Source organism: Urocitellus parryii, chromosome 5 (assembly GCF_045843805.1).
Source record: "Urocitellus parryii isolate mUroPar1 chromosome 5, mUroPar1.hap1, whole genome shotgun sequence".
NCBI lineage: Eukaryota > Metazoa > Chordata > Mammalia > Rodentia > Sciuridae > Urocitellus > Urocitellus parryii.
Window position 1 is genome coordinate 109,274,889 of NC_135535.1, and position 22,588 is coordinate 109,297,476.

The following is a 22,588-nucleotide window of genomic DNA, read 5'->3' on the forward strand; positions in this document are numbered from 1 at the left end:
TTTTGACCATAATATGCTGAGGGATTTGCCAATGCTAAACCAATCATTCACTTGGATCTTGGCTGCAATATTAACAAATTATGCAAAAAGTTCTATTTTGTATGAGTCAGCATCACTAACAACAGGATGAAGCATCTCTTTGCAGTGAAAAGGAATCTGTCTATACCCAAGTGTCTGAAATAATCTGAAAGTGTTCCTAACAGCGTGGGTGGGGGCCTCAGATAGCATAGATCCAAGATCTACTCTTAAGAGTTTAAGAATCCATGTCTATAGACAAGGTTGTTAAATACACATACTGGTTTCTGCCCCCTCAAATGTATAAACACCTTTAAAATAAAATTTAAAAATATCTTAGCATGAATAAATTCAGATTCCTTAAGGGACATTGCATATACCCCCATTTAATTTGGAAACTAAAAGTCAGTCATATATCCTCTGGGATCATCAATATTTTGGCAATGAAGAGGGAAACTAAGTCTTCTAAAACACATGCTAGAAGTGGTTCAACAGGAGGGAATTCAAATCCTCCAACATTTCAGAGGATAAATGATATACAATGTTACTGTTATATATATTTAAAGAAAACTATACTCAAGTTTTAAATGGCTGGGATTTCTTATTGTATAAATCAAGACAGAAAACACTGCAGAATTTACTCCTGGATGTTTAATAGAAGGATTTTATTCACTATGTACAGGATCTTCTAAAGAATGTAAGTTGCTTACTAGCCAGGTGATCCAAATGACACCAGAAATCAAGGCTGTTCAAGGGGCACTAAACGTTGACAGTCTTGGCAGGTTTCACATCCTCAATTTCAGAAGACAGCCAGCGATAAGTGCGATGACGCCGCAGCACTTCAATGGCCTTGAGTTCCAGCGGAGATGCCTGAATACCAAGGTCTTCTAAGCCAGGCAGATGAGGCAACGTCATGTCTGTGATGTGTATCTTTGAATAAACAAAGGACCATAGAGAATGTTGAAAAGTGGCCAAGAACACAAAGTGCTACCCTAGCAAACATTTGAATACTTAAGCTGGACTGAGTCTCATTACTGAGAGTGTTTTCAAAGAATGTGGTAATTTTTGATTATTGGAACTCACTAAAATACAGAACACAGAAAGAGGGCTTATGGGGTAAAAAAGGGAAGATCACCAAATATCAGATAAAAGTACCCAGCACTATGCACAAGCATAGGACATTAGCATTGGACCTGGTCTACATACAGATGTAAACAGAACTAAATCTAGTGTATGGAAGCACCAGTCACCATGTTAGTCTAGGTGGTTTAACAGGAAGGCTCAGGAATAAAATTGGAGGTGGAAAAATGAGAATTCATACCCCATTTGAATCAAATGTATGATATGTCAAGAACACTGTATTGTCTTGAGCAACTAATAAAAATTAAAAAATAGAAAAAGAACACATCCACCCCCCAGTTCTCTCTTGTGCAAGTTCTAAGCGAGGTCTCAGAACTTTCTAATCAAGGAGATCACGTAAGAGATAACCCATTAAACTTTTTTGCTCCAACTATACTCACCTGGTTGTTTAATGCACACTGTAAAGTTAAAAACCAAACCCATCCTGTTTAGGAAAGGAGAATGAAATGGAAAGTCCCAGCTTATCCCAAGGCCCTGAAATTGAACCAGTCTTCATCTAGGTCAGCATCAATCCCTCATCCTAACCACCCCCAAAAGTAAAATTATTTTACTAAGTGCTATAAGGTGGTCTCCAAACCAAATCCAAAATCCCTTCTGTCCACTGCAACTACATCTTCTCAATTGTCAATGTAAGAGGGATGTTAGCGTCAATCAAGTCTCTTGCCCAGTGTGTCAACATAGAAGGGACATCCCGGAAATGATCTCAGCCTCCAGACATAGCCCTCAAAGGGAGAATGAGTTGCCCATTCACATGTGTTCCCTGATGACTATTTTCTCATCTGCTGTACATTTTAGCTTCTAGGTAACATTCAGGCAACAATTGAGCTGCTTCTCATCAGTGCAAGGTCTGCAGCATTTCTGGGGTAGAACTATTCTATAGGATTTTTATTTTACTTGGCATCCTCCCTATAAGCACTTGTACACACAGTGGGCAAATGATCAATGAGTTAGATGAGTGCAGGAGACAGAAGAGCCCAGGGCTTTGGAATTTAGCACACTGCAGGACAAATGTAGTGGCAACAGTAGCAAGAAGCTAGCTAAGAGAGGAAGAAATGATGTCTGATGGATTAGAGTGGGTAGAGATAATTATACAATCTGCTTTTTTATAAATTAAAAGCTTCCAATATTATTGTAAACATTTTCATAATAAAAGGCAGGGGGACTAGGGAAGAGCGCTAGATCTGGCATCTACTTTTGAGAGTTGCTGAGGGTTGCTGAGTTCTGAGATCCGGTACAGTAAGCCACTTGCCAAATGTGGTGCTTTAAATTTAAATTAATTAAAATTCAAATTTTTATTCCTGTGGTCATAGCAGCAGCATTATTAGGTGCTCAATAGCCACATGTGGCCAGTGGCTACATATTACTACAAACAGAACATTTCCATCATGCGCAAGTTCTATTGATAGTGCTCATTTAAATCTAGAACTTAGGAAAGGACTCAAGGGGGTTACTAGATTTTTGGCATAAGCAATGGAGAGTAGTACTATTATTGACATGAGAAACCTAGGAAAGAAGCAGGTTTGCAGTTATATTTATGGAGTTATGTTTCAGAAAATTTAATATAAATAGTTTTATATCTAACTATTTAAGATTCTAAAAAGTTCAGGGGGAAATTCAGGACTAGAGATAAAATTGCAGCCATGACCTTAACAGCCAGCAACTGGTGCTTGAGATGAGGTGAGCAACATCAACAAAATGAGTAAAGATAGAAAAGAAAGGCACAAGGACAGAGCCTGTAGATCCCTCATCACACAGAAATCAGGAAGAAGCAGGTGAGGGCAGGTGAGGCAGAAAGGCAGCCCTGAAAGCACAACTCAGTAAGAGAACAAAAAGCAAGAGAACATGAACTGGGCCAGAATGCATGTAAGAGTTTCCAAATGGAGGGAAGGGTCCCCTCTGATAAATGTGTTCACAGATGGAGTGAGATGAGGTCAGAGAACTGACTATTAGATTTGGTGGTGTGGACAATATAGGTGCCGTTGGAAAGAGCAGGTTTAGGGCAGAGAAGAGAATAAAAGCCGGAAAAGGCTTAAAGAATGATTAAGAAGCTGTGAAAAGAAGGTAAAGAGTGCTCTTTGAGCTTAAGAGGTAAAAAGGCAAACAGGAAAGTGGCTAAAAAGGACATGTGAGGAAGAGAGGGGTTGGCCTTTAATAAGGAGTAGGGTATTAGACATGTCCATATGCTGATGGAAATGATCCAGTGAGAAAGAAAAACTGATAGTATCAGAGAGAAGACAATGGAGCAGGATGAGAATGAATGAAGTTTCATGCATGAATAGAGGGGCTGAGCTCAGCCAGAAAGAGTATCAGACAGAAGTATAGCAATGTTCCCAGTGGGCCAATAAAAGTAAATTCTCACTTCCCTGTCTGCAGCTCTCAGCCCAGCATGTGCCTGGGCACACTCACCCGTTCCACTTTATCCCTCGTTGTCCAGGGCTCAAATGGGCTTATTTCAAAGAGTCTTGCTATCCATCTGGAAAAAGAAATAACATGTGATAAACATTTCTATGCCCAATATTTAAGCTACCCTGTAAGACCTACAGGAAGAGGGGCTTCTGGAGAAGCAGAAATTCATTGATTTTTTTTTTTAATTTAAGAAAATAATGAACACTCCTGGCTCTACCACTTATAAGGCTAACTCTGCTTTTGAGTCCCTATTTCCTTTCAAGAAAACCCAGCTGACTGCTGGAACTGAGGGCACACCCTATTCTCCAAAGAGACAATAGATTTTAAAACAACTGAAAACTAAAATAACATATTACCAATGAACAACAAAGAAAACAAAAAAGATACAGCATTCAATCAAGTCTGTGAAATTCAATCTAATCTAATTCTCATTCAAATATGCTACTGTTAAGTTGGTAGTGTGTAAAATATAAAACTTAATTCCTAAAAGGAGAGGCTCTGGAAACAAAAAATTTAGAAGAGAAGCCTAAGGTCTATAACTCAAATCAAGAAAGGATATAAAAAGCAGGACAAGAGAGCTCCTGGCTCTGCAGCGCTAATGACACTGAGGGTTCTCCTAACCTGCCATTGAAGTTCCCATCAGTGGCATCTTCAGGACAGTGCGGTTTCAACTAGCACAGGAGGAACCCTAGGAATTCTTTGGGCCCCCATCAGAAGCCAATGAGGACCCACAATTTTTTTGCTTGCTTGGTACTGGAGATTGACCCCAGGGGCACTCTACTACTGAGCTACATCTCCAACCCATTTTTTAAACTCTTAAATTTCAAGACAGAGTCTCAGTTAGTGACTTAGGGCTTTGCTACACTGCCAAAGCTAGGCCCAAACCTCATGCCTCAGTCTCCTGAACTGCTGGGATTACAGGTATATAATACCACACCACACCTCAGAGCTCCAGGGCTTTTAAGAGATTGCAAAACACCATTTCTATGGATGGAATAAGAAGTAAAAAAGGAAGTTGAAGGTTGCTCAGAATTTCTTTGACAACAAATAAAAATCTCGGATTCCAGCCTACTTGTCCCAATGGCAGAAAAAATTCTTTACTAGGCTAATGTAACTTAAATAAAAATTAAACCCCTTACAAGCTTCCAACTCCCTATGCACTGGTTCTATGCTAATATCTCCTCTGGTCTCTATTTTGATGTCCTCAGAGGGTCATACCACATGCACATGCAATTTCTGTCTTTAACTCTCAATTTTATGTACAACCACAAAAGTACCTTGCTATAATCTGGTTTTAGCCCCTCCATCACACTGATGCTGCCATGGGTATCTTTTGGTCCTTTATTGTATTTGAATTTTCTGGAGCATTTCAGTGAGCAAATATTAACAGAGTACCTTCTTTATGCTAGGCACAGTTTCTGGTGCTGGAGATACAGATGTAAACAAAACAGCAATGTCCTCTTTCTTGGAGCATTCATCTTCTTAAAACCTCCCTTCCCTTTGGTATCTAGGCTTTCAAATTCTTTTCACTTGCCACTTAACTGATCCCTCTCTTTGAGCTGCTGGGTAAGTTTCTCATACTCTGAAGGTTCTTTAATGGGAATATTCTCCAGGCTTCTGCGCACTCCTCCTTCACTCCCTCTACACATTTCCCCTACCTATTTTATAGAGTCATTAAGAGTATTATTAGATGAAGAAAACAACCAGGAAACAGAACACTCTTGACAAATCCTGCACTCTGTTTTTCTTTTCTTTTGGGGGTGCAGTGGGGCAGTACTGGGGATAAAACCTAGGACCTCATCATGCATCTCCCACTGAGCTGCACCACTAGTCTCCTTGTCTATTTTTCTAATAACCCTGTAGACCATAAGCTTTGTGAGGATTGACTGTAACATCTGAGTAACTAGTACACTGCTTAAGACGGTAGGAATTCATTAAATATATGTTGAGTGAATAAATATGTTGAACAAAGGAATGAAAGAGTAAATTGACAAGCTGGCTTACTGATCAACCTCTGGCAAACTCGATGTGAAAATCTCTTTCATCTGACCACTATGGTGTGACATGAGGAGTGCAAGACTTTAAACACACAAAGGGAAGAACTGAACTAAGAAGCAGGAAAAGAAGAGAATGCAACCACAGAACCAACTCTGAATCAGCTTGGCTCCTCTCCCCCAAAGATTTGATCAAAAGAATATAAGGAAAAGAGGGACTTTTCCCACCTCTGGGAGAACAGTATGAGAGAGAAATGTGATTGCTCCCTTATAGTCTGTCAAGAAGGACACTTACCCAAATTAAAACCCTGTGGTTTTTTTAATGAAGACTATGAAGAACATCCCAACAAACACTGTTTATTTCATCTATGCTAATCTATATTTCCCTTTCTTAAACACCTTGATTCTTCCCTAGGCTAATGTCATAACACCAGAAGTACTTCCTGTGAAGTTCAGAGACTGACCCTTCACTGTATGGAACACACTCCCTATTACCCTAGGGTGGCAGTTAGGAATAAATGTATGGAGTTAGCTTTTTCAGATGGTGCCTAAAAACACTTTACTTACCGATAGGCAAAACGTGGCAAGGGATAGGGGAGAAAGGGTCTGTGAGCCACAGCATAGACATACTGCACCAGGTCAAAGAGGAGGTACCGATTGGGCCTAGAAAAAGCAAACACATTTCTTCAAATTATTTGCTTTCACAAGTTTTTTAATTTAACAAAAAAACATTTTTCTTAAAACAGCATGGCCAGGCACAGTGAGGCACACCTGTAATCCTAGCAGCTCAGGAGGCTAAGACAGGAGGATCATGAGTTCAAAGCCAGCCTCAGCAAAAGCGAGGCGCTAAGCAACTCAGTGAGACCCTGTCTCTAAATAAAACACAAAACAGGGCTGGGGATGTTGCTCAGTGGTTGAGTGCCCCTGAGTTCAATCCCTGGTAACAAAAAAAAAAAAAAAAAAAAAAAAAGCATAAGCACTATAGCCAATATAGATTAACACAAAGAAAAATCATCCTTAATCCCATTGCCAAAGATAAAGTTAATGTATTTGATATAGATAGCCTTTTCATCCTCTTACATATATACATATCATCTCCTTTCACAATGTAAGATGTATTGTATAATATAAGATTATACAATACATCCTGTGTTTTAAACATTCTGTGTTATTAACTATTCTAGTGCATCTTTAATGATGGCACATATTTCATTGCATATAATCTATTTTACCAATTCCCATTTGGGGACTATTTAGGCTAATAAAAATCTTTTTTATAAAATAATGTTTCAACAAACATTCTTATAGTAAACATTTGTCTGAATCCATATTATATATTTAGATTGCATTTCAAATGTGGAACAGGGTCAAACCATATTTTGAAATCTTAAGGCTTTTATTGATTATTTCTAAACTGCCTTATCAATTTATATAAAGTGATAATAAGGCTGCCCTTTAAAAACATGAGTTGAATCATAAAAAAATAAACATAATATTGCTTATGTAAGTAAGATACTTCAGTATTTTAATTGGCAGTTAATACACAAGATTTGATTTCTTCATCTATTTTTGGCCATTTACACATATATCTTTTCTTTGCTAATAATGATTTATAATAATTTTTTATGTTCTAGTGATAAAGCTGGAAATACCTTTTTGTGGTTCTGTGTATATGTGTGATTTGGGATTGGATCCAGGGTACTACACATGCTAGGCAAGAATGCCACCAAACTATATCCTAAGCCCTTTACTTTAAATTTTATTTTGAGACTGGGTTTCTGTAAGTTGCCCAGGCTGGCTTTGAACTTATGATCCTCCTGCCTCAGCCTCCCAAGTAGCTGTGATTACGAGCATGTGTCACCTTGCCCAGCTGGAAATATCTTTTATTGTGTGTATTAATGCCTTTTAATGTTGTTTTTGGTACTTTGTATCATATAAAAGTTTAAAAATTTTATTTAATCAAAATTGACTGATTTTTTTCCTCTATGATTTGGTTTCACATTTAGAAATCCCTCTACAGCAACACAAATTTCCACATATTTTGTCTAATGCTGTTGGGGTTTTTTAAGCCATAAATTAAGTTCCTTCTGTTGCATATTTTTGTACATTACATAAGGTAAAGATGTAATTAAATCTTCCCCAAGATGTTAGGCAATTGCTTCAACAACACTTACTGAATCATTTACTAAATTGACCCTTTCTCCATAAGTTATGATTTGGATTTGAGGTGCTTCTGAATGCTCAAGATTGGATCATGAGAGCTGTAACATAATCCATGAATTAGTTCATTTGCTGAATTAATAATTTGAATGAACTGAGTGGTAACTATAGGCAGGCAGGGTGTGGCTGGAGAAAGCAAGTCACCAGGGGCAGGCTTTGGGAGTTATTATTTTGGCACTTCTGCTTTTTCTCTGCTTCCTAACGGCCCTGAACTGAGCTGCTGTCCACCACCAAGACCTCCTGCCGTAATGCTCTGCCTCACCTCAGGCCCACAGCAATGGAGACAGTTGACCATGGACTGAACCTTTGAAACCATGAGCCAAAATAAACTTTTCTTCATCTAAGTTGTTCCTGTCAGATATTTCTGTCAGAGCAAAAGAAAGCTGACTAATACATCATATATTGAAATGTCACCCTTCTCACACATTACATTTTTACATATATTTGGGATTATTTCTGGACTTTCTGTTCTATTCCACTGATCTGAATCATTTTGTACTAGTAAAACCTAACTTCAATAATTATCATAACTTGTACATTTTAATATCTCTTCACTCATTTTTTAATCCCTTTTGCCTCGAAAAATCTATGATAACTATGAGACAAATGAAGATAATTTAAAGAACTTCATCATTATGACATATCCTACAAAAAAAAAAAAAAAAAAAAAAAAAACATGAAAATGTTGGCATCAGCTAAGGGAAGTATACAAAAAGCCCTTAACTAGCTTCCCTCAAATTCCAGAAAGATTTGCAAGGATCACTGCAGGACACATAACACATTACACCAAGAACAACTTCTAACTTTTATGATGCAAACAAAACTCCTATCAAGGGTAAACTAACTATAGGTAATATATTTCTTCTTCAGCTGTTCTAAAGTAGCTTGCATTCCATTAACTAGGAAACCAGTTTAAGTGTGCTTGCTCTCAGAAAAAGGAAGCCTATGTCCTTCAAGGCTTAGCTTACATGGTTCAGCATCATAGCCATTTTTCTGCAAATATCCCCAGTAAACCCTGTCCCCCCAGCCCCTTCTCCACTACACCCACCAAGCAAAGTCCTTATTTTACTTTAAACCAAATTATCTGCCTTCCCTAATCTATAATCCAGGCAAAAAAGTTAGGAGAAAAAAAGAGTCTGCTGGAATTAGGAAAGCACTGAATTGAATCTATGGAACAATTTGGGGAAAACTGCCACTAAACAATTTTGACTCTTCCAATCCAAAAATATGGGATGCCTTATCACATATTAAGTTTTTCTTTAATTTCTTTCAGCAGAGTTTTGTACTTTTCAGTGTACAGGTCTTGTATGTGTCTTGTTAAATTTATACCTAAGTATTTTATTCTTTTTGATGTTGTTATAAATAAGATTTTCCTTCTTTATTTGTAGTAGTTCATTTACTAATATACATAAATTTACATTTCTATATTGATCTTGTACTTTGAGATTTTATTGTTTATTAGTTATCATTGTATATATGCGTGTATCTATAGGTATTTAATGAATGAATTATAAATGAAGCAATGATATGATATATGATTATAATATAATATAATATAATATAATATAAAAACTTAGGAGCAAAATTAAAGTTTTATGCCACTCTCTTGGCCTCAAAATATCAGAGAAATAGTGTTTGCCTGGGGCCGAAAAAAAGAATGTATGCTGCATATCTACAAATTCCTAAGGAAAAAAATCCTACACTGACATGTCTAGTATTCCAACATCATGCCAAACAAAAATAAAATATTGGAGCTTACCAAAGACAGCAGAATGACTAGGCAAAGATAAAGAGAAAAAATATCCACTTATTCATAGTTATTTCCACTGAGCAGTAAGCAAGAAAAGATCACAGAACCATTTCTGTTCATTTGTTGCTAGGAATCATAGCCTAACCCCTCTTCAAGAAAGCCTGATGTCTTCTGAGTCTAGTGTTCTATGGAACCTGGGATAAATATATTTTTTTTGTAAATAATTTTCCTAGAGTATATGGATACTTGCATGGTAATATACCAAATGGGGAATTAAAAAGATACATTTTGCAGCAGCTAGTTGGCATGGAAAAATAATACATGCACAGAGAAAAAAAATTTACTAATCTAAATTAATAATGATGGTAAAATCTATCAATGTATATATTCAGAATACTGGGAATATATATTATCACTTCCTAGCTTAGAGAGAAAAGTGTCATTTTCTATAGAACTATTTCTAGGAATCAGGCTGTCATTTAATTGTTGAATAAGATTCCAACCTTTCATAGAATATCAGGTATCATTAATTTATAGACCACTTAGTTGTGTCTCAACTTGGTAGACTGATTTTTAGTTTTCAACTTTTAGTTAATTCAGCAAAGCGGTCTAGCTGTAACATGATTTAATAATTTCAGATAAGTCATATAGCTTAACTGTGCCCAGTTATTTCTAAGAGCAAATTTTAACAAAAAGAGCATAGAACAAATGATCACTCTAGCAGAACAAACGATCACTCTACTAACTGTATCTACCAAAACTAATTTGGTTTTACAACTATAGACACTCTAAAAATGTCTTGTGTTTTAGAATTCATGGGCAAAACCATTTTATATATTAAAAAACAAAAAAATTACGGTAGTAGTAACAAAGCCAACTTTAAGGATCACTGACCAAAGTACAATCAGGGGACTGGTTCCAGGACCCTCGAATTGATACCAAAATCTGTGAATGCTCAAGACCCTTACATGACATGACATAGTATTTGCATACAACCTATGCACTGATCATCTGTGTACTTTAAATCATCTCTAGGCTACTTATAATATCCAAAACAATGCAAATGCTATGTAAATGGTTGGGGAATAAAGACAAGGAAAAACAGGGTTCATGTTTAGTACAGACATGATTTTTTTCCCCTGAATATTTCTGACCTGAAAAATGTTGAACAGATAGATGAGGGACCTATAGATCCAAAGGGTTACTAAAGTAATAGTCTAGGGTAGTTGTCCTCAGGTTTAATGACAGAAGAATCATTTATTAAAAAAGATTCTTAGATTCTCTCAAATTCTCAATGTAAGCCTACAAAAGATTCTGATACTGTAAAACTGTAACAAATAAATTGTTAATGAGTTGTTTAGAAAGACGGTCATTATAAACCATTATGATTCCATTATTAAAACAATTATGATTCTTTCACTGAAGTCAAACTCTAGGTACTTACCCAACAAAGGCAAAGGTTTTTCCTCTGGCATCTGGGTCTTTAATTGTATTAATAATTCCTTTGGATACATCTACAACCTACAGAAATTTAATATGTTTAAGTAACCATTGAAAGAGAAAGAAAAGAAAATGGAGAGATAGGAAGAAAGGAGAAAGAGAGGGATGAAATAACAAAGGAGAAGTAAAGAGATGACACCAATCACAACAAAAATCTGACAAATTAAAATAAAGGCACTATATATTTTCAGAAAGCTTCTTAAATAACCCACCTTCACAAGAGCTCAAATAATCTCCTCACTTGAGGCTCACCTAAGTAATTTCTCTACAAGCATTTATCTTCAGATGGCTCAGGTCTTTCTGATTAGTCTTTGCCCACTATCTCATCAAACTCATCTCTCACCACAACCCCCAACTGTTAGTAAGTCATAATAAACATGGGAAGTGGAATAGCAAACCTAAACCACATGAAATAATATGTTAATTTTCAATAATGTTAATGTACTATCTTTTTCACTTTCTAAAAAGTAATCTTAGGTGGTTTTAGGCCCCTGGGATAATTCTAGTCCTCGGAGAACATTTGATACTGTCTGGAGACATTTTTAGTAGTCATAACTGGAGGTAGGGTGCTGTGAGCAATTTGAGTATAGCAATTTGTGTCTGCCTAGTTAATACTTCTGTATTTCCAGTGACATGTCCAGTGGATTTAATCAAACCTTCTTGAATAAATGAATAAGTAAAGATATGGAGAAGACATGCACCACTTAGGTAAACTGAGAGGCAACCAGTTGAAGCAAACAAAAAGAAAACGATGAATTTACTGGATTAGAAAATTGATCACATAAACCTGAAGTCAGCTAATGTCTACTTGTAAGCCCCTTCACCCAGTGTACTTACATATACTGGTTGTTTCTCGGTCTTCCTGCCAAAGGAAATAAGAGGTACACCGCCAAACCAACGAATATCTGACAAAAGAAATGAGAACTATCCTTAGAAGACCTAAGCTACTATAAAACTCACCAATCTCTAGGTTAACAATTGCTTTATGTAACAGAAATCATATAATAAATGTAGCTGATTCTAAGAAAGCTAATGATTCTAATAAGAAGCAATCATTTATTTTTCAGATAATAAACATGGGAAGTGGAAATAGCAAACATTTAAGAACATGAAGACCAGTCAAGTGGCTTGGCAACCACTCTCCTATAGTGCTAAATGCATGTCCACTCCCAGACTAGACTCTAACTATATTCTAAGGAGAAACACAGGAATCAACAAATGAGTGATACAGTATAGGTAACTTAGAAAAGGAAAATGTAATATGATGAATATAGTATCACAAATCTGTGGGAAATGAAAATGTTAATGAATATATGGTACTGAGGCAATTGTTCTATTTGAAAAAACAATTTTTAAGATAATGTATATTTCTCACTATAAACTAAAATCCCAAATGAATTAAATGTAAAGGTAAAAAATAGTTTTTAAAACATTTAAAGTAGAAATTACTTACAATAATATCAAAATACTTAGAAATAAATTTAGCCAAGGAGGCAAAAGATTTTCATGCTGGAAACTATAAAATATTGCTCAAAGAAATAAAAGAAACAAGCAAATGGAAAGACATCTAAAGTTCAGAGAAGACTTAAAGTTGTTAAGATACAACTATGACTTGAATGTGTCCCCTCCAAAATTCAGGTATTGCCAATGTGATATTAATGAGGTAGGGGGTGTTTAAGAGGGGAAGATCAAGGAGGTTTCTCTCTCATAAATAGTATTAAGGTCTTTATAAAATGGTCTTTACACAGCATTCAGCTGGCATGCCCTTCTGTCATATGTGTGGTCTCTTTTACCATTCCTCCTTCCATCATGTGATGATACAGCATCACCAGATGCTGAACACCTCAATCTCAGACTTAACCAGCTTCCAAAAATTAGAAATATAATTTCTTTTTTTAAGAAATTACCTCAGGCATTTTGCTGTAGCAGTTCAAAATAGACAGACAGATATCAAAACTATCCAAAGAATCTTCTGACTTAATGCAATCCCTATCAAAACTACAAGGATGGTTTTTGCAGAAATATAGAAAAATCCATCCTGAAATTCATATAGAATCTCATAGGACCCTGATTAGCCAAATTCATCTTAAAAACGAACAAAGCTAAAGGACTTACACTTCCTGATTTGAAATTCATTAAAAGCCATAATAATCAAAAGAGTATACAATTATCAAAACAGTGGCATGAAAACAGACACATATGTCAATGGAATAGAATACAGAAAAATAAAACTTGTATGCACAGTTTAATGATTTGAACAAGGGTGACAAGACCACTTAAAGAAGAAAGGACAGTCTTTTCAACAACACTTGAGAAAACTGGCTATTCATGTGCAAAAGAATCAAGTTGGACCACACCTTATGCCATATATTAAAGTTAACTCAAAATGGATCAAAATCCAAACCTAACTGCCAAAATCATAAAACTCTTGATAGAAAACATAGTGAAAAAGCTTCATGATATTGGACTTGGTAATGATTTCTTGGACATGATATTAAAAGCACAGACAGCAAAAGAAAAATGGATAAACTGAACTACATCAAAATTAAGATCTTCTGTTCCTCAAAGGACATAGTTAACAGAATGAAGAAGCAACCCACAGAATAAAAGAAAATCTTTGCAAATCATATCTGATAAAGAGTTTAATATCCAAAACACGTAAAGTACTATACTCAAGAACAAAAAATAAACAATCCAATTTTAAACATGGGCAAAGAACATGAACAGAGATTTCTCCAAATCAGACTTCAAGTGACCAACAAGCACATGAAAAAAATGTTCAACATCACTAACCCAACATCCCTAATCAAGCAAATGTAAATCAAAATTACAATGAGATACTACTTCACACCCATGAGGATGGCTACAATTAAAATAAATAAATAAATAAACAAACAATAAAAGTGTTGGCAACAATATGGAACAATTAGAACCCTTGTGCACTGTTGGTAGGAACGTAAAATGGTGCAGCCACTATGGAAAACATTACAACGGCTTGTCAAGATAATAAAAATAGAATAACATATGGCCCAAATACTACTTCTCAGTATATACCCAAAAGATCTGAAAGCTGGGTCTCAAAGAAATATTTGTACAGCCATGTTAATAGCAACCTTATTCACAATAGTCAAAAAGTAGAAGCAACCCAAGTATCCACTAATGGTTAGATCAAGAATCAAAATGTAGTGTGTGTGTGTATATATATATATATTCAATGAAAGGAAAGCGTATCACTTAGTACACCAAGGATGAACTTTGAGGGCATTAGGTGAAGTAAAATAAGTCAGTCACAAAAGGACTAATACTCTATTGGTTCTACTTACATGAGTGCTGTGATTTGGGTATGTTTTGACCCTTCCAAAATTCTTATTGAGATTTAATACCCAAAATGGCACATTAAAAGGAAGTACCACGGACACAGTGGTGCTTGCCTGTAATCTCAGCAACTCAGGAGGCTGAGACAGAAAGATCACGAGTTCAAGGCCAGTGTCAGCAATTTGGTGAGGCCCTAAGCAACTCAGTGAGACCCTGTCTCAAAATAAAAACTAAAAAAGGGATGGGGGAGGTAGCTCAGAGGTAAAGCCCCTCTGGGTTAAAGTTTCAGTAACCATCTCCCATCCCCTCCACCCCAAAAAAGGTAGGAACAAATAATACTTTAAAGAATTGACTAGGGTTCTGCCCTCATAAATGAATTAATCTACTCATGTAATTAATGAGTTATCTCATAAGTGTATGTTCTAAAATATAGTTCAAAACTCCAATGTGTCAGTTTAGGAAGTGACTTCCTTAAGAAGACTCCTAAAGCACAAGAAGTAAAACATAAAATCAATCAATGGGATGATATCAAACTAAAAAGCTTCTGCACAGCAAAGGAAACAATCAAGAGCGTAAAGAGTGCCTACAAAATGGGAGAAAAGCTTTGCCATCCGCACCTCAGATAAGGTGTTATTTCCAGAATATAGAAAGAACACAAAAAGCTTAACACACACACACAAAAATAACCCTATCAATTAACGGCAAAGGAACTACACAGCCACTTCTCAAAAGTAACACAGTCAATAAATGTATGAAAAAATGTTCAACATCTCTAGCAATAAGAGAAATGCAAATTAAAACTACACTGAGATTTCACCTCACTCTACCCAGAATGGCAATTATCAAGAATACAAGTAACAATAAATGTTGGCAAGGATGTGAGGGTACTCATATATTGTTGGTGGGACTGCAAATTACCACCACTCTGGAAAGCAGTATGGAGATTTCTCAAAACACTAGGAATAAAACCACCATTTGACCCAGTTATCCCACCCCTTGGTATACATCCAAAGGAATTAAAATCAGCATACTACAGTAATGCAGCTACAACAATGTTTATAGCGGCAAAATTCACAATAATAAAGCTATGGAACCAACCTAGATGCCCATTAACAAAAGAATGGATAAGGAAAATAACTTTTGACATTTGCCAGTGAATGGATGGATCTGGAGACTATCATGCTAAGTGAAATTAGCCAATCCCAAAAACCAAAGGTCGAATGTTCTCTGACATGTGGATACTAACTCACAATGCAGCACAGTCAAGGGAGATAGAAGTAGTTCAGTGGAGTAGACAAAGGGGAATGAAGGGAAGCAGGGTGCATAGGAATAGGAAATACAGTGGAATGAATCTGACGTAACTTTCCTATGTACATATATGAATACACCACATATATGTACACACTGTGTATATCCACAAGACCACAAGACTGGGATCCTAATTAGAATAAGATTTATTCCATGCTTATAAAAATATATCAAAATAGATTCTATTGTCATATATAACTAAAATGAACAAATAAAAATTTTAAAAAGATAAAGAGTGGATCTTCTGTAGGAGATGGTTTGGCTAGGTCTCTCAGTGGCTGTCCTGGTTTTTTATTATGTAGTGCTCTGCACAGCCTGGGGACCCTGCCAACAAGAAACATCACCAAGACCCCTTGCCCTTGGACCAAAACCATGAGTCAAAATAAACCTCTTTCTTTATCACTTACCCAGTCTGTGGTAGAGTGCTATTAGCAACAGAAAATAGACTAGAGTAGTACTCCTGAACCATATTCAGAAATGGTTAAGAAGATGTCTTAGTCTCAAGCCCTAGAAGTCTTAACTCCAGCATGAACTCCAATGTCCAAAGTCTTGTCCAAATATCATCTAACTCAGATGTGGGCAAGACTCAAAAGTATGAGTCATCCTGAGGCAAAATACCTGCCCAGCTGTGAAACCATATATATCATGTGCTTCCAAAGCAAAATTATTTGCTACCTTAGGAAAGATATTCCTATTCCAAACAGGAGAAATAGCACAGAATAAAAGGTGACCAGACCCAAACAAATCCAAAACTTAACAAGGTAAATTGTATTAGATCTGAAATCTCAAGAATAATCCTTTTTGCCTCAGTGTCCTGCCTTCCAGCCTCACTGTGATGGTGGTCTCATCCTTATGACCCACTGGGTCAGCAACCTACCCTGCTAGCTCCAAAGGCTCCAGAGGGGCCTGCCCTCAAAAGTTCTAGGCATCCTCACCTCCAAGAATCTAGGTGGCCCTACCCCCCAAGGCCTCTGGCAGAAGTCATCTGAATCCTTGAAATTATGGCAATGGGGGCTGGGGATGTGGCTCAAGCGGTAGTGTGCTCGCCTGGCATGTGTGTGGCCCAGGTTCATAATAAAAAATATTAAAAGTTCTCTCTCTCTCTCTTTAAAAAAAAAAAAAGAAGAAAGAAAGAAAGAAAGAAAGAAAAAAAGGCAATGGCCCCACCCTTAGAAACTCAGAGCAGCCCTGAACATTTCTAGAATATCTTTAGGGGCCATTCTTCCCCCCCCCACTTTTTTTTTTTTTTTAAAGAATAGCTCTAGGATCCAGTCCTACAGGTTCTAAGAAGTTTGGCAGCCTTTCCTGGTTCTATCCCAAATTTCTTTGTCTCCTCCAGTTCAAACTGGCAGTGATATAATCCCATCTCTGTTCCTGGCTTCTGCTAAAGTGTCACACCCATGACTACTTTAGCAAATGGCTGTACAACCACATCCTTAGTGTTCCTTTCAAAACAATCTTTCTTATTTTCTGCAATAAAATCAGCTGAGAGTTTTTCAAATCTTCAGGTTCTGGTTCCTTTATGCTTACAATTACTTCCTCAAATCATGTCTTTCCTTTTACATTTTACTATAAGTAGTTAAGAAGAACCAAGGCACAATTTTGACATTTAGCTTAGAGATCTTTTCACCTACATAACCAAATTCATCACTTCCAAGTTCTCCCACCAAACATTAGAACACAGATCAAATTTACTTCATAACATGGATGATATTGCCTCTATTTTCCAAAAACATGTTCTCCATTTCTACCTGAGAGCTTATGAAAATTTCCCTTACCACCCATATTTCTAGTATGTACCTCAAAACTCTTCTAGTCCATACCTATTACTCTGTTTGAAAGGTATGCTGTTTTTTTAGGTATTTATTATATCAGTGATTTGCTTCTCAGTGCCAAAATCTGTCTTTGCCTGGTCAGGCTGTCATAATAAAATACCAGAGACTGGCTCGTTTAAACAACAGAAGTTTATTTTTTCACAGGTCTGAAGCCGGAAAGTCTAAAACCAAGATGTCAGGACAATTTGATTCCTGGTGAGGGCCCTCTTCCTGACTTGTGGGGCTAATTTCTCACTGTGTCCTCACATGGCCTTTCTTCAGTGTGTACATGGAAGGAGAGATTGCTCTCTTTTCCTCTTCTTTAAGACCACCAATCCTATCAAATTAGGACCCTGGTAACCTCATTTAACCTTAATAATCCCCCAAAGCCCTAACTCCAAATAAAGTCACATCAGGAGTTGAGGCTTCAACCAACATATGAAATTTAGGGGGGACATAATTCAAATTTATAGTGAGTAGTAAATTTTATATTATGTATTTTGTACCACAATCCTAAAAACAAACTGGAAATGAATACAGAATGTCAGAAGACATAAACAATCAAGAGAAACACACATGACAAAAACATAAAAACTTGACAAAGTAACAGATACATCCATAAAGAGAATACTATCCAGCTAAACAAAGAAATAAGGTATCGAGCCATGGACAGACACATACACATACTTAAAACAAACAAACAAACATGGAGAGGCCTTAAATCAACACTGATAAGTAAAAGAAGCCAATGTGAAAAAGCTACATGTTGTATGATTCCAACTACATAACTTTTTGAAACTGGCAAAATTACAAAGACAGTAAAAAGATCACTGGTTGCCAGGTGTCTGGGGATGGGAATTGGGGGTTGGGATACATATATAGAACCCAAGGGATATTAAGGCAGTGAAATTATTCTGTGTGATATTCTAGTATCCTGCCAAGGTCACAGAGCTAGTAAGGCCAAGATGTAAACTCAAGCCTCTGACTCCAAAGTCCATGCTCTTTCTACTCATCTACGTTGTTCCTTGGGCCATACTTGCCTACTGCCTCAGCAACTGATGGAAAATAAATTGGTACCACTATAATTCCATTGGCACCCCCAATTTTAACTGAGCCTTCAACATTTCCCAGAAATAGGAAGGACCATATTAACAATAAAAATTTAACTTTAGGAGATAAAAAGACAACTGGGGAGGCTGGGGTTATGGCTCAGAGGTAAAGCACTTGCCTAGCACGTTCAAGGACCTGGGTTCAGTCCTCAGCACCACATAAAAATAAATATGTGTCCAACTACAACTAAAAAATAAACATTAAAAAGAAAAAAAAAGACAACTGGGGAAGAAAAATACAACCTAGTCTGTCAAGCCAGAGAACACCTTTACTTGTGCTCTTCTTGAACTTGGTTAACCTATATCCCTCTCTTCTACTATTAAGAAAGAATACATACTTGCAAAATGGTTGAGAAATCTATCTTCTCTTCCGAAGATGTCTGAAGGTTTTATGATTATAGCTTCTGGAAATGCATTTCTCACTTCATTCTCTCCAACAGCCTAAACAAACAGCCAGAAACAAAATTGTTCTAAATTCTGAGACGAGTGAACAAAACTTCCATTCTTTCATTATCAGGACACTACTTGTATTTCAAAGGTCATATTTCCCTTGAGGTGAAGGAATAATATTATTCACAAAACTCAATCACACAGAATGGTAAACACACACACACACTCTGCCTCTTCTAACATTCTTTTGGGTTTTTTCACATTTTCATACTGTAGGAACTGGCATTGAAAAAAGAAAGGAGAAAAGCCAGAGTAGAATTTTTCAGCCTCCATTTTTCCTCTTACTTCAAAATTCTGTGGTTTATGTCAACAACCTGGCAGTCTGACAGAGAAAGAAGAGCATGGTGGCAGTGGGCCAAAGGAAAGGAAGTGGTAGCAGTGCATACCTATATCCACAGAAGGTCCTTAACCTTCCTAATCTCAACTACTTGTTACCCACTACTAACCTCCTACTCAAGCTCTTTTGTTCCATGAATGCACTGGCCCCTAGATCTTCCTTTACAACCTATAGCACCAAAGTGGATGACATCAACGCCCATGTGGAATTGGACCTCTCAGATTCTTGAGTTTCTCCAGTCTTACAATCTCTTCACTCCACTTCTATCACTCTCAACTTAGTTACATCACAGGCTTAATCAATGTTGGAAAGTGACCTTCTTCTGAAACATGAAATGAAAATATGCTATGCTTAGATAAGAATCTCCTACACATCCAGCCTGTTTATTCTTGGTTCATCTACTGCTGGAACACCTGTTCCTCAACCTTCTCAGAGACTCTAGTCCACTAATTCTGTTTCCCCTATATGAACCCTGCCTACCTTTCCTGGCCGTCCATCACATATTAGATTCCAAGGCTCATCTTTTCAATCACTCTCTTATCATTATTGTAAAAACTTTGTCCCTGTGTCCTTTACTCCATCTACCAGGCAAAATCCTTATGGAGGAATGCCATTAGCATCCTTTGAGTCATGTACTCCTGCTGCCTTTAGCAGCTAAAAGAAAAATAAATAAATAAAAATCATAAATTAGAACCATTATAAATCTATGCCATCAACTTAAGTGGGCCCTCACATTTCCCAACAATAGTGTTTTCCTCTAATTAACTGACTTTTCCCTTTGAGCATTTCAAGCTATTTCTATTCAAATCTCAGACTCCCCTTTCTTTCCTCTTCTTTCCAAATGACTTCATCTTCTAAATTGAAGAGAAAACATAAGAGCAAAAGAAAACCACCTCAAGGTCTCACCACGAACAACCATTTTCTCCTCTGGCAACTCACCCTTCACTCACCTGTACTCGGTTTCCATTTCAACACTTGCACTGAAACAATTTTTCCTAAAATGACTTCTATGTCCACAATTCAAGACATTACAGTTCTCATCAATGGTGCTCATAAGTAATCCTTCTTCCTCCAGTGAATTCTCTTGGCTTTCATAACATTGTACTCTCCTGTTTCCCTTCTACCTTACCTTGTCCTCATCTCTTCAGTCTTTTTGTTTGTTTTGATTTGATTTTTACAGATACCGATTCCTCTCTCAGATCACTAATCACTAGTTTTCCTCTAGTCTCTGTTCAAATTTCTCTTCTGAACCTACATTTATTCACCAGGCCATCTTATGCCCTCTCACTACTCTAATTAATGACAAATGCTGGTGACTCCCAATTTCTATCTACAAAACAAACCTTTCTTCTGAACTTTTCATAAAGTCCTTTTACCAATGTTACCTGAATGACTGAGACATATGTAGAACACAACTGAAACCCAAGTCCAAAACCAAATCACCCTCCATTCTCTCAAGTAAACAGTGCCTCTCAATCTTTGCTGCACATTCCACAATCCCTGTAGATTCTGTTTTTATTTGTGACTGTAGTGCAACCTGGACATTGAGAATTTTAAGAGCTCTCAGTGGATTCTAATGTGCAACCAGGGTGAAGAAGCACTGCCAGAAATCCTACTAACTCTCAAGTATTTCTTATTCAACAGTGCCACCATCATCCCAGTGGCTAATCCAGAGGGCTACAAGGTTTTGACTCTTCTCTTTCTTACCACCAACACTCCCATCCCCTCTCAAACAACCGTGATATGCGAATCATTTTAGGAACAGTAGGGCAGAGGTAAGCACAAGTGCCTTCATGCTCATTTCTTCTTTCTTCAGCAGAGCATACAAGTATAAGGCCTGGATGTGCTGTGAGCCAGTTTTGTGACTGTGAGAGACAAAGCTCACACAAGGAAAGTCAAAGGGAAGCAGAGAAGCAAAGCTGGAGGCCAAAAATCCTTGTCAACAATCTGTGGTGAGGGTTCTCTATTGCTGGATTTTTCAGATACATGAGCCTATAAATTGTCTTTGTGGTTAACCCAGTTTACACTGGATTTTCTAATGCTAGTAATTAAATGCTCCTAACTAATACGTGCACTCTCTCCCCCATTATACATTCCTGTAGTACACTTTGCTACTTTGCAAAATAAGGACCCTGCCTCTTATTCACTACTTTATGCAGAGTGCCTAACAATATGTGGCACACAGTCGGTGATTAGTAAACAATTTATTCAATAAGTAAATGTCGTGGGTTAAAAATTTAGAGCCAGTGTCAAGGCTTGTTTCCCTCAACAGTATGACTCAAGATAGAATCATTATGGTAAAAACCAAATGCTAAGAGCAATCAGACAGCAACATTCCTTATGAGTCCCTGATAATGAAGACATTTCAGGTTATAGTCTGACTTCAAACCAGAGTAATCAGGCTCAGTATCATCTGGACTACATGTAGTTTCTGGGAATAAAAGAAGACTAAGCCCTATGTGAAGAGCCCTTTTCCCTGGCAAGTGTCTGTCCTTGTCATTCTCAGCCTTCCTATCACCCATGAAAGAATGGCATAAACCCATGACTATGCAAGATATTTGAGGGAAACAGATGATTCTTTCCCACAGTAGGTAACACAGGTATGCCTCCTTTAGCAAAAATCATACTCTACCTTTTCTGATCTTTTCTGTGTAATCAAAGAAACTTTAAAGTATCTAAGAGCAGGTAATAATACACTCTTTGAAACCCTTTAGCATTCAAACAGAAGGCACTCAATCAAAATGTCAAAATACAACACATATGCACATCTAATTCTGGATAAAGAGAACTAGAAACCCTTTTAATTCTCAAAACATTGATGAGAAATCATTCTCATTTACACCATGCTTCAAAGGAACTAAGAAACTCTAGCTCTGTGAAGCCCCAAATCTACTTGTTACTTACCTTATTTCTCAGATATCTAGAAGAGCTTCTAATATTTGCATTCAGATGGGAAACATGGATGAATTTTTCAACTCCAGCTTCCTTAGAAATTTGAGCTATTGTTTGGGGAATCTTCACAAAGACATCCTCAAAATCAAAGTTTCTAGAAGAAAACAAAAGGGATTAGTTCAGAACTCAGACAGGATTTCAAAGCTTTTTGTGATAAGCTGGTTTTCACAGAAGTTAAACTTTAAAACAGTAATGATTTAACTATAAGCCAAGATTAATACTTTTATAGAGCTTATAGGCCTGATTGCTGTCATTACTATACAGTTGAGACTTATTCT

At 36.9% G+C, this 22,588-nt stretch overlaps 1 protein-coding gene across 1 annotated transcript in view; it reads right to left on the reverse strand.

The window, feature by feature from the left end:
* Window positions 1–651: 651 nt before the first annotated feature.
* Ndufa9 (NADH:ubiquinone oxidoreductase subunit A9) overlaps window positions 652–22,588 on the reverse strand; it is a 30,214-nt gene continuing 8,277 nt past the window's right edge. Inside the window, exons 5-11 of the mRNA XM_077798698.1 lie at window positions 22,263–22,404; window positions 18,910–19,012; window positions 11,863–11,930; window positions 10,970–11,046; window positions 6,123–6,218; window positions 3,562–3,628; window positions 652–945 (exon numbers count right to left, since the gene is read on the reverse strand). Of these exons, the coding sequence (XP_077654824.1) occupies window positions 775–945; window positions 3,562–3,628; window positions 6,123–6,218; window positions 10,970–11,046; window positions 11,863–11,930; window positions 18,910–19,012; window positions 22,263–22,404 (724 nt within the window). The 3' untranslated portion in view covers window positions 652–774. The remainder of the gene's footprint in view (window positions 946–3,561; window positions 3,629–6,122; window positions 6,219–10,969; window positions 11,047–11,862; window positions 11,931–18,909; window positions 19,013–22,262; window positions 22,405–22,588) is intronic.